This window comes from Notamacropus eugenii, chromosome 5 (genome assembly GCF_028372415.1).
Source record: "Notamacropus eugenii isolate mMacEug1 chromosome 5, mMacEug1.pri_v2, whole genome shotgun sequence".
Classification (NCBI taxonomy): domain Eukaryota; kingdom Metazoa; phylum Chordata; class Mammalia; order Diprotodontia; family Macropodidae; genus Notamacropus; species Notamacropus eugenii.
Window position 1 is genome coordinate 60,610,201 of NC_092876.1, and position 13,168 is coordinate 60,623,368.

Sequence of the window (13,168 nt, forward strand, 5' to 3'; positions counted from 1 at the left end):
GATGGCACTTGCTTTCTGGAGCCAGAATTCAGCTCTGATCACCCTAATCATTTGTTCCATTTTGATTTGCACAGTGAAGGGAATACAGAATGCCTTCCTCCTTATTAGCATTCTCTTCATTGGAATCTTGTGGAACAGGAGAATGAAAGAAGTCTTGGCTTGGGAGTTAGAAAGCCTGTGTTCAAGACCCAGCACTGCCACTTATTAGTAAGATGACTTTGCATTTTCCCTGGTATATGGGGCTTCTAATAAGAAAAGTCTCTCCACCAATGCAGATCACCACTTGCCCTGTACTGATAATTCCAACTTGCCTGGGGTTGGGGAGGAGTCTTGAAAGGTTAAGTCATAAGATCATAAATTTAGAGGTTGTCAAATCCAGCCCCCTTATTTTACAGATAAGGAAACTGAGGCTAAAAGTAATTAAGTGATTTAGCCAGGATCATACAGCAACCAAATATCTGGTAGGATATGAACTCGGGTCTTCCTGACCCAAGGCCTATCATACTTCTTAGCTACTGTGCTAGACACTGAGGGTAAAAAGACAGTAAAGCAATCCTTATCCTCAGAAATTCTATCAAGGGAAACAGATATATACAAAATAAATATGTTGTAATTGCGGGAGGAAAGACACTGAGAAATTGGGAAAGGGATTAGTAAAGATTTCATGTAGAGCTAGCCTGAGCTATCTTGAAACTAGGGATTGCAAGGTGCAGAAATAAGGAAGGAGTGCATTCCAGGCATGGTGAACAGCCAGTGCAAAGTCATGGAGGTGGTGGCTGTACCATAAAGATCAGGAAGAAATGTAATGTATAAAAAGACTGGAAAACAGGAAATGACTGTTATAAAAGGCTTTAAAAGACAGAGAAGTTAGGATTTGATCCTGTAGGTAATAGGAACCACTGGGGTGTACTGAGTAGAGGAGAGACATAGCAGAGATGTACTTAAGGAAAATCACTGAACAGCTAGCTATGTGGGGGATGAACTGGAGAAGAGAGAGCCTGGAGGCAGGGAGGTCAATTAGGAGGCCATTTAATAGTTCAGACAAGAGGTGACCAAGTTGTCACAGGAGTAGAGACTTTGCCTCTCTGGTTCATTCATATCATTATTAGAAAGGAGATCTGCAGGTTCATAGAATGGGAAAGGAAATTAGGAGAATCCCAGAGGCCATTTAGCCTGATCTGCAACTCCAGGATTGTCCCTACATCACTACAATAGCCCTTTGAGGTTTTCAAAATGTCTTACCCTCACTGGAAGCACACATTGACTCTGTGAGATGGATATCATAGCTACCACTGTCCCGTGTGTGTATATATATATATATAATATATATGTGTGTGTGTGTCCTATATATGTATATATGTGTGTACATGTATGTGTATATGCATTGTATATATGTATATGTGCATATGTATGTTCGTGTCTATATTGGATGTATGATTATATATAATTATGTTTATATAATACATAATTATAATATAATTTATATAATTTTATATATATATATATATATATATATGTCCCATATATAATTTATAAAACTGGAGCTCTGAGAGGTTAAGTGACTGGCCCAAGGCCACACAAATAAGTGTAGGATATGGGATTAGAACTCAGATCCTTGGGCTCAGATCTCTAATTGACATGCCATACGACCTTTCCAAAGATGCCTGACTAGTGGTCATCCAGCCTTTACTTGCTAACCTCCAGCAAGGGACAATTCACTACCTCCCAAGCATCCTATTCCACTTTGGACAGCTCAGTTAGATATTTGCTGACATCAAGCCTAGTTTGCCTCTTTATTGGTTTGTCCACCATCTGCATCACTAACTTGTGATTCGTGAATTATCTAGCAGAGTGACTCACTTCCTTATAAAAGAGTCTGGAACTTCTGGCAAACTGGGTTATGTTCCATAATCTCATCTTCTGGATCCCTCAACTCTGTCTCTTGACATCCTCCAAGGTCCATCTCCCCTCCACCCCACCCCAAGAAGCTTTCTCTTCCAGCCTCAACTAGATATGATCTCTCCCTAGGAGCAGTGGTTAGAAATTGCAAGGACAAGTTTAAGTCTGACACCAAGATGCACTTGCTAATAATCAGAGATGATCCAAAGTAGCCAGGGAGGTTGCCCTAACCAGGGCCTTCAAGCAGAAGCTGTAGAGGAGAGTTTCTGCTCATGTAGGGTCTGGCCTCCATGCCCTCTGATGTCCCTTCCAACTCTGAGATGCAGCAGTTCTGACTTCACAGCATTTTGTACTCTGCTTACATATGTATCACTACCCATTTTGTTTATTAATTATAATGTCCGTGTCTAATCTTTCTGATGAGAGGCAGGTAGTTTAGTGGAGTGGAAATCATACTGGTTTGGGAGTTATAGGACTGGGTTCAAAGCCTGGCCTTGCATCTTACACCCTTTGACACTTGAGATGAGCTACTTAACCTCTCTGAGCCCCCAATTCCTCATCTGTAAAATGAGGGGGTTGGATTAAATGACTGCTAAGCTCCCTTCCAGCTGAAAATCTATAAAACCATGTGAAGGCAAAGACTGTCTTCTTTCATTTTTGCGCCTCCTCTGGGCAGTTCACAGAATAGAGGTTTAATTAATATTTGTGGATTTGATTCAACTAAATTCAACACGCAAGTCTCTTACCAGTGTTCCCTGGCTACTGTGTTCCTTATAAATTTTCCTTTTTCCATTGGTAGTCTGGGAATCTGTGAAGACAGTACATTCCTATGTGTATTTGTGAAGATTCCCCTTTGCCCTTTTTCTTGGGGTATTGTTTAACTGAATGGCTTTTGTTTGATCATTTAAAAAGCAAGTATTTATTAAGCACTTACTATGTACAAGACACTGGACCTGGTGCTAGGAATACCACACTCCCCCCCAAAAAGGAAATTATCTCTGCTATTTCCTTATATTCTAATGGGAGAGAGGAGGATACATGTCCATAAGTAGATCCAAAGTACATAATAGCTTACATTTATACAGCACTTACTATGAGTCAGGCACTGTGCTAAAGTCTTTACAAATATTATCTCATTTAATCCTCACAACAACCCTGCGAGATAGGTGCCCATTTACAGATGAGGAACCCAGTTAAGTGACTTGACCAGGGTCACACAACTAGTAAGTGTCTGATCCAAATTTGAATTTAGATCTTCCCAACTCCAGGCCCGATGTGTTATGGTCTGTGCCACCCACTTGCCTCATATACCAAATTATTTCCAGAGGGAGTAAGTACTAATTAATGGCACAGTCAGAAAGGACCTTGTGGAGAATGTGCCACCTGCCTTGTCCTTTGAAGAAAGCTCAGACCTCTGGGAGGGAGGGGAGAACAGTCTAGACCTTGAGGACCCCTTGTACAAAAGCATGAAGTTAAAAGATAGAATGACATGTAGGTAGCAGCACCTAGACCAGTTTGCCTGGTTCAGTGAACCATTAGTGAGTTGTGTCAATTAATTAAATGATGGGATAATGTGCTTTGCTTTCCCAGTAATTTGAAGGATGACTTTATTGCACCATGTGGAGCCTGCAGACAAGTGATGAGAGAGGTGAGTTTCATCCATTTTTGAATCTTTCAGACTGTAGGAACTATAGGTAGCTCCTCTGCCTTCCAATTTGACAAATTCAACTCAGCAATCCTTTATTGTGGTCCTATTATGTGCCAAGCACTGTCACTAAACACTGAGGACACAGACACAAAGTGCAATGGTCCCTGCCTTCAGGGAGCTTAGATTCCTAAAGCATCTATTGTCCCCCATGGAATCATGGCAGCTCAAAGTCATTGACTCTGTGATATCTACCTGCCGACTGTTTTACTTAGGTAGCAGCAGCCTTGTAAGCCAGAGCTGAAAGCAAGGCATAGGGAGGAAATAATTAGAAATAACAGCTGACACTTTTATTTAAGCCTTGGCACCATCTGGCACCATCCAGCCTTCACAGACATTCCACATGCACCCTACATTTGCTGGTCCCCAATGTGGCATTCTGTCTACTGCCTTCATTTCTTCCACTGCACAATCTGCCCCATGCTTGGCAAGCACTCCCTCCTTATGTCCTCTTTGTAGAAGCCTTAGGTTCATTCAAGGCTCAGCTCAGTTGTCTTCTCCTACAGGGAGCCCTTCCTCATCTTCTTCATTGTTACTGCCCTCTCTCTCTCTCTTGAAATGACCTAGTATTTATCTAATTTAAATTTTGTATCCCTCCCAATAGAATGGAAGCTCTCTGAGGGGAGTGGCTGTTTTCTAATTTATCTTTGTTTCTCCAGCATCTAGCACAACACCTAACAATTACCCTGTAAGAGAAAGATATTACTTAGGTAGCAGCAGCCTAGTAAGCCAGAGCTGAGAGCATTTAGAGTTATTAGATAATAGGGTATTGTTATGTACATATATGTAGGGTATTATATACATGTTTAGGGTATTAGATAACAATAATAAATGTTATTATTCCCACTGTGCAGACAAGGACATCAAGTCTTAGAAAGTTTATGCACTACACTCATATGTCTGAAGCAGGATTTGAGTTCATACCTCTCTCCAAATCCAGCTGTTCGCAAGAAAGAAACATAATTAATGAGAAGTCCTCTCAGTTATGGGCAGGAGGAGAAAGGGAATTGGGGAAATAATGTTGAGTTGCCACACAATGACTCCTGGAGAGTAGCATGGTACTGCAGAAAAAGTCATGCAGTAATGGAGTTAGAGGACCTGAGTTCAAAACCCAACTCTGATACTTTTGACCAGTGTGACCTTAGACAAGTCACTTAAACATCCATGGCCTCAGCTTTATCATCTGTATATAGCACCCCTTTGGGGGCTTACTTCCCCAACTCATATTTATGGTTTGGGGCTCCCAAAGCATCAGTTGATTACGATTCTCAGGGCTCTAGGATAACCATGAGAGATTAGGTGTCTAGTATTCTAGCTGCCTATTGGTTTCCTTCCCATTGACACCAGTCAGCTAGACCTCAATGAACTTTTAGAAAAGACCATTTACCAAGATAGTGTAGTAAGAACAGTTTGCATAAAATATTTCCCAAAAAAATCTGTGGTATTTGTCCACAAATACACACAGAACCCAGGGAGAAAGTAGATTTAAACTCAAGCTATGATGCTAGTAAGGTATACATCTTCTCTCCACACCTAGCTAAAGTGGAAAACTCACAAATGTTGGTTACTGGAAGTTCTTATTCAGCAGTTCAAGGGGTGATACTCCTTGAGACTACATCTTCCCTTTTTTTATCCATCTGTGTCTGTGTTTGTCCATATTTGTCCTTGATGTGTGCCTCTCTGCTCCCAGCTGGATGCATCACCAGGCAGTCGTGTCCATGGCTAGTGTGACCTTGTGGGAGACTGGACAGCCTCACTTCCCCTTTGACTCCTTCAAGTCATCAGCCCTAAGGTTTGTCACCTCCAAGAGAGGAGATAGAAGAACAAAGATGCAAACTAGCGTCTCCTGTCTCAGGTGACCATCTGTTTGCCTTTGGCATGTCTCTCAGTTGCCAACTGGATGCCTGACCTCCTATTGGTCTCTTCTCTCCAATGACATGGTCAATGGAGAAGGGCATAGAAAAGAAACAGACAGAGACAGAAATCTATACCAAGAGTGATTCTCTCTTGAGGGCCTAAATCTGGAGTCCTTCACTGCTGGTCCACTGTTTGACCAGTCTATTTTAATACAAAGGAGCATGATGTGGTCTTCTCAACCAACTACAAGATGTTCCTGTATGGTGTCATCTGCCTTTCCAATATCAAAAATCCTATGATCCTTTCAAATGACTTGAGGATTTGTGCGCATGTTGTCATGAGATTGTGGAAATTCCCTAATACCTAGTTTACTCTGTTGATTAATTGATTCAGTTAAGGTGTCTGTACCTTCAGTAGCTGCACTAATTGAGGAGGAAGAAATCTCCACCCATATATGAAAATGGTCTCTCAAGTCCCTTTCAGCTCTAAATATACAGTCCTGCCATCTTTGCCCCTTAAGGTTGGGAAATATCTGCCTTCATTTTCAAAAGACATGGCAACCAAAATAGTCAATAACATCTTAGGCAGTGTCTATGGAAGTTTCCTATCCAGAAGAAGGGAGGTGATAGTTCTACTGTCTACTACCCTGGTCAGACCCCATTTTGAGTACTGTGTTCAGGTCGGGGCAATACATTTTAGAAAGGACATGGCTAAACTAGACCAAAGCTGGAGAAGGACAATCAGAATGGGAAAAGGACTTAAAACAATGTCCTGTGAGGATTGCTTGAAAAGTCTAAATATGTAGCTTGAGAAAGAGAAGAAGGTCTTAGGACACATGATCCCTATTTTCAAACTTGTGACAGAGTCAAGAGAAAAAGGAGTTCTGCTTTCCCCAGAAGATAGGACAGAAAGTAACAAGTAGAATTTATCAGAGATGGATTTAAGCTCCATTTAAGAAGAAAATACCTCATAATCAGAGTTGTACAGAAATGGAATGGGTATGACCTGGGAGATAGTAGGTTACCCATCCCCAGAGATCTTCAGACAGAGACAAGGTGCTCACTTGTCAGGAATATTGTTTTAGACTGCACCATACCTAGGAATTCTTTTACCTTGAACAGAAACAGTTGGAGGTAGAGGAGGAAATGGCATCAGTGCAGGCCCAGAGGACAAATCTAACAAAAGTGCAATCATATCCAGAAAGGGGTGACCCTTACAGATTCTTCCCTCCCACTGGAAGTTGAGAGGATCCAGGGAAGGGATGCTATGGTGAGAGGAGCCTGAAATGGGGTTAAGCAAAGGGGCCAGGCTGACAATGGACTGTGAGACATGAGGACAGTGATCTGGAGGCATATGTGAAAGGCATCAGCCTAAAACTAATCCCTTCATTGCAAACACCCAGGGCAAAACCCTGCTCATGCTCCTTCCCCATTTTCAGCTTTCTGTTCCAGTTGGACTTGGTCACAGTACCTTCTGAGGTTTTGTTCAGTGTTTGATTCTGTGATTCAATGACTTTCAACACCTGCAAACAAGATAAATTGAACAGAATCCATTGGTTAGTTCTGTGAAGCAAACCTTGGCATTTACTATATCTTTGCTATTAAAAACAAACAATTTGCACCTTGATGCCATTACCCCCTTTAAAGAGGGAGAAACTGAGGCATAGCAATGTCATGAGCCTGAGGTCATCACATAAGCAGGTGTGATGATCATGTCCAATTACTCTCTGTGCCCTCCAAAACCAATAGTTACTGGTATAGGAGAAAAGTTCAGATGAATAAGCTTGAGGAAAAAATACCATACTGAAAAATAATAATTCGAATAAAAAACAAAGAGAATCCTAAGCCAGGGACTTGACATCTCAATTCTGGCTCCGACTGTGCCTGGGCTTGGCCCTGGCCCTGGTCCTAGGGTACAGCCTGCAAAGTGGAAAAATTTCCTTCCTGAAAGTGATCCATAAAAACCCAGGTGACAGATTTGGCCTGACAGTAATTCTGTGATTTGGACAGCAGCGTTTATGAAATGCTTGCTGCAGATTGGAAATATATCTGCCTCTCTGTTGGTCCACAGGAGGAATGGGAACAGCTGCCCTGAGATGCTACCAGGCAGTTTAGGAGAAGAGAAACCTAGTATAAGAGGAAGGACTCATTTTTTTAATGCCACAAGCTTTAAGGTCATTCTGACATTCTCTGTTCTAAGGTCCCATTTGGCATTAACATTCTGTGTTCCGAAGCCCCTTTGTTTCTGAAATTTTGTTCTCCAATTTAAATGAATCTGAGTGCTGAGATCAGAACAGCTGACCTCCGTACATCAGTTCAGCTGACACTGAGATCAGTTCTGCCAAAACAAAGGAAAATCAGCACTTCCAGGAGGGGGCAGGGCTTACCAGAGTCATGGCACAACCAAAAGCATAGTGGCTTCCTCAAGAAGATGTCAGTATGGATGACCTCAGTTTCTTGGACTTCCTTACCCCCGAGGCTTGTAAGTGCGTAGTGCTTAGGAGCAGAGAAATATGCATACAAGATAAGTAAGACTGATTATATTAGTAATTAATTATTTAATAATTAATAATTTAGTAATTAGTAATTAAGAATTAGATAATATATTAGTAATGCTAATAATAGTGGTCATTTATTTAGCACACTGAGGTTTGCAAAGCACTTTGCATTTTTTTAAATTGATTTTAACACAAATTAAAACCCTGAGAAACAGAGTTTCTGAATAATTAATAATCAATTTATTAATTAGGCTAGGTGATAGTAAATTGATGGTCAGTGGTTTTTGTTGGTAACCAAAGACCCCAAGGGAGACTGTGAAATGCCTTAAATACCTTCTGAAAGGGGATTGCCCTGACAAGGGACTCAACCTTAATTGGTGGACATTTAGAGGACACGGGCTAACATTCTTCAGCTCTGCCAGCTGACAACATGGCTTGATCATGAGACTTGGCAGCTGTCAGCAATCTGGGAAGGGGAATCCATCTCTATCCCAGCCTCTCTGCCTGTTTTTCTCTTTCATGAGCTGGCTCACTCTAAAGTCTAATGGAGGGGACCAAGGACAGGGGTTCCTTCCTTCAGGGTAATGGCTTCCCCAGAATGGATTTTGTTTATATTCTAAACAAAAATTAGTTCTAGTTGGATGAGGTCCCACCCAAAATTGAGGAGCATTTTCTTTGAAGGCTAGGCGCAGTCTCATCAATCATTCATACTGCCTGACCTTAATAGGAGTTGGGCCTTTATAGAAAAATAGGGAAAAAGGTGGATCACAATGTTATTAATGTAACTCACATGGGGCAGGTGATCACATGGTGGTCAGAAGAAGTGATACAAGGACACTTTCAAGGCCTCTCTCCAGAATTTTGGATTTGACTGTGCAACATGGGAGACACTGGCACAGGACTGCTGAGCATGGCGTGCCCACATCAGAAAGGGTGTTGTACTCTATGAGCAAAACAGAATTGAGACAGCACAAAGTAAACACAGGATGCACAAAGGTGGAGTATCCACCCCAAATATTCACACGGACTCTCTGTGCCCAACCTGTGGTAGAGCATTCCGAGCTTGTATTGGTCTGATCAGCCACAGTTGGACACACTGAAACTTCACTTTATCATGGTGATGCCATTTTGGTCCTCTTCGAAAATGAAGGACAAACAACCAACCAATGCAATAGTATCATTCTCTCAAATTTTGTCTTGTTAGATCCAGCCTAGTCTGTCAAAAAGGGCAGCTAGATGGCACAGTGGATAGAGTGCCAGGTCTGGAGTCAGGAAGGCTCATCTTCATGAGTTCAAATCTGGCCTCAGACACTTACTAGCTATATGACCCCAGGAAAGTCACTTCACTCTGTTAACCTCAGTTCTTCATCTGTAAAATGAGCTGGAGAAGGAAATGGCAAAATACTCCAGGATCTTTGCCAAGAAAACCTTATCCAGGTCATTGATAAGAATGTGAGACAGCACAGGACCAATTAGAGGCTCAATGACCATTTGATGGGTTTGTGGTAAAAGGGAGTATCTCTACGATCAGGTAAACCCTTAATATTATCCATAATTTAGGTGAGGAGTAATCTCAAGGGATCAGATGTTATTTGTCTAAAATGTGTACTGGAGGGCTAAGCCAAGATGGTGGAGTAAAAGCAGTGACTTGCTTAAGCTGTCCTCCACACCCCTCCAAATACCTATAAAAAATGACTACACAAATTCTAGGGCAGCAGAAATCACAAAACAACAGAGTGAAACAAATTTCTAGCCCCAAACAGCCTAGAAGGTCAACAAAATGCACCAGCATAGACCAGGTCCCAGAGCAGACCTCAGGGGACTGAATGACTGGCTGCTGTGGCAATTTCCAGACTTCTCAACCCACAAATGCTAATGACAAATTAGAAGGTCAGTAGAAAAGATCTCTTGGACCTAAGTGAGAGAGGAGCACCATCCAGGCCAGTCTTGAGGCAGCAGCAGCAGTTGCTTCCGGAATTCTTAGACCACAGACATAAGGATCAAGTGGCTGATCAGAGGGGGATTTCAGGGAACTCTTTAGAATCAGACTATAAACTCTTACTTTAGTGACAAGGAAGACCGAAGTATACAAACAGAAGACAACAAAGTCAAGCGTCCTACATCCAAAGCCTCCAAGAAAAATATGAATTGGTCTCAGATCATGGAAGAGCTCAAAAAGGATTTTGAAAATCAAGTAAGAGAAATAGAGGGAAAATTGGGAAGAGAAATGAGAGCAATGCAAGAAAATCATGAAAAACAAGTCAACAACTTGCTAAAGGAGACCCAAAACAATAATGAGGAAAGAAAACACTTTTAAAAATAGACTAACTCAAATGGCAAAAGAGATCCATAAAACCAATGAAGAGAAAAATACCTTAAAAAGCAGAATTGGCCAAATGGAAAAGGAGGTCCAAAAGCTCACTGAAAAAAAGTTTCCTTAAAAATTAGAATGGAGTAAATGGAACCTAATGATTTCATGAGAAATCCAGAAATTATAAAACAAAACCAAAAGAATGAAAAAATAGAAGACAATGTGAAATATTTCATTGGAAAAACAACTAATCTGGAAAATGGATAATTTTTAATTATTGGACTATCTGACAGCCACAATCAAAAAAAGATCCTAGACATCATCTTTCAAGGAATTATCAAGGAAAACTTCCCTGATATTCTAGAACCAGAGGGTGAAATAGATATTGAAAGAATCCACCAATCAACTCCTGAAAGAGATCCCCAAAGTCAAACTCCTAGGAATATTGTAGCCAAATACACACACACACAGAGGGTGAGTTGAATATGAAGGGATGATATCTAAAAATAAAATTAAAAGGTGAAAGGAATGTACTGGGAGGAAAAAGGGAGAGTTTAGAATGAGCTAAATTATCTCACATAAAAGAGGCAAAAAGAAGCTTTTACAGTGGAAGGGAAGAATGGGGTGGTAGGATGGAATGAGGGAACCTTACTCATTGAATTTGGCTTAAGGAGGGAATAACATACTCAATTGGGTATGAAAATCTATCTTATCCTACAGGAAAGTGGGGGGAAAGGGAACAAGAGAGAGGCAAGTGATAGAAGGGAGGGCAGATTGGTGGAGGGGGTAATCAGAAGCAAACACTTTTGAGCAGGGACAGGGTCAAAAGAGAATAGAATAAATGGGGGGAGGATAGGATGGAGAGAAATATAGTAAGTCTTTCACAATATGACTTATGGAAGTGTTTTGCATGATTATACATGTGTAATCTATATTGAACTGCTTGCCTTTTCAGTGAGGGTGGGTGGGGAGGAAGGGAGAGAATTTAGAAAGCAAAGTTTTACAAAGTTTACATGCAACTAGGAAATAAAATATATAGGCAGTGGAGTATAGCAATCTATCTTGCCCTACAGGAAAATAGAAAGAAAGGTGAGGGGGAAGTGATAGAAGGGAGGGCATTTTGGGGGAAAGACAGAATGCACTCTGTTTTGGGGTGGGGGAGGGGAGAGATGAGGAGCAAATTTAGAACTCAAAATCTTACGGAAGTGAATGTTGAAAACTAAAAATAAATTAATAAAAAGGGTATACTAAGTGTATCTTTTGGTCTTTTTGTATCTTTTTTAGTTTGGAAAACATTGGTATGTCTACATGACAAAAGCAGATGGTACATATGAAGTCAAGATGGTCCATGAACTACTTCCTGCATCGTTTGGACCAGATGACCTACAGAAGAACTAGTGACCCCTAATGGTGGAATTATCCAACTGAGAGCCTTTCCAACCATGTGGGAAAAAATTCTCTCTCAGTAATGTCCAATAGCATCATCCCCAGAGCAATATTGATATGAAACAACCTCAGTGTTTAGGTAGGACCTACTCAGGTAGGTCCTAAGCACTGACTGCTCCTGCATCTCCTGCTTAGTTTACGGACCTCTGTGCCATTTATGTTTGAAGTGCCTTGAACATACTATATGGTGTTAGCAGAAGAAACATCAACCTGGGAGTCAAGAGACCTGTGTTGTATTCCCAGCTCTGCCTCTAACTTCCTATGTGGCCTTACAGTAGTCATTTAGCCTCTCTAGGCCTCAGTTTCCTTTTCTTTCTGATTAGAATGTTGGCCCAAATAAGAAATTCTTAATCTTGTTTATGTCCTAGACTCCTTGGACAGTCTGATGAAACCTATGGACCCTTTCTCAAAGGAATGTTTTTAAATGCACAAAATAAAATACATAGAATTACAAAGGAAATCAATTATATTGAAATATTAATAGCAAAATATTTTTTAAAAAAACAAGTTCACAGAGTCCAGGTTAAGAATCTTTGACCTAGGTAGTCTTCAAGGTTCTTTTCAACTCAAATATTCTATGTGTTAAGGTCCATCTTCTGTGTTATAGCTCAACTCTAATGTTCTACCTCCCTAGAAACTGTAGCCTTCATTGAAACAAGGTGCCAATCAGGAGTCCTGCTTACAGCCAAGATCTTTCTCCCTGTCTCCACTTTCTATTGTGGATGAGGTCATGAGGTAATGTAAAAGAATTAGCCAGTTATTATATTAATTCTGCTTAACTGGAATCAAAATAATCACCCTTTGGTGGCCATCCTCTTCTGATGACTTTAGTTGGAGCTATAGGGGCCAAAATTACTGTATTCATGGCTTGAGTGCAGCTTCCTCTCTGGATGCTGTACCTCATAATAGATGAGCACCATATCACATCAAAGCCAAAAACCAGAAGGTGTGGCTCCTCTCCAATTGTCACTCAACTCATAATATCATATAACCACCAAGAAAGGACATACAACTCTGGTGCTTAAGTGACAAATAGCAGAACTCTACATCCTTTCTGAGTTGTCGTGTATCATAATTTGCATTGTCTCGCACTGGTCCCATCCAAGCCCAAGCTTAGGAAGAAGATGGTTCTCCATGGTCCTAGTAATAGTGCTGCTTTGTTGACCTATCACTACATCAATTTATCCTCTGGTTATCTTGACCCATCATCTTCAGATTCTGCATTGTGGCTTTCTTATATCTATCTTCTTCCTGTAAAGGACTACCTAACTTTTCCTTCTGTCATTTCTTTTCCTGAATCCTTGATATATTTGGAGTATTACATTCCTAAAGTTAATGAAGTTATTGTAAATATCATCGAGGGGTCTCAACCAGCCTCTTCTCCAGCTCAAACCTAATTTAATCACTTGGTCACCATAACACTCCCTCTCTCTTAACAAATCCAGTAGAATAA

General features: G+C 40.9%; 1 protein-coding gene and 1 long non-coding RNA gene across 2 annotated transcripts in view; one reads left to right on the forward strand and one right to left on the reverse strand.

Annotated features, from left to right (window-relative positions):
* The window catches only part of CDA (cytidine deaminase), a 29,015-nt gene extending 16,840 nt beyond the window's left edge, over positions 1-12,175 (forward strand). Inside the window, 2 exon segments of the mRNA XM_072609164.1 lie at positions 3,490-3,547; positions 11,554-12,175. Of these exon segments, the coding sequence (XP_072465265.1) occupies positions 3,490-3,547; positions 11,554-11,667 (172 nt within the window). The 3' untranslated portion in view covers positions 11,668-12,175.
* LOC140504349 (uncharacterized) lies at positions 3,882-11,230 on the reverse strand. The gene is made up of 3 exons (XR_011967066.1): positions 8,749-11,230; positions 7,848-7,956; positions 3,882-6,983 (listed from the first exon to the last, which is right to left on the reverse strand). It is a non-coding gene; the product is annotated as an uncharacterized lncRNA (long non-coding RNA).
* Positions 12,176-13,168: the final 993 nt, after the last annotated feature.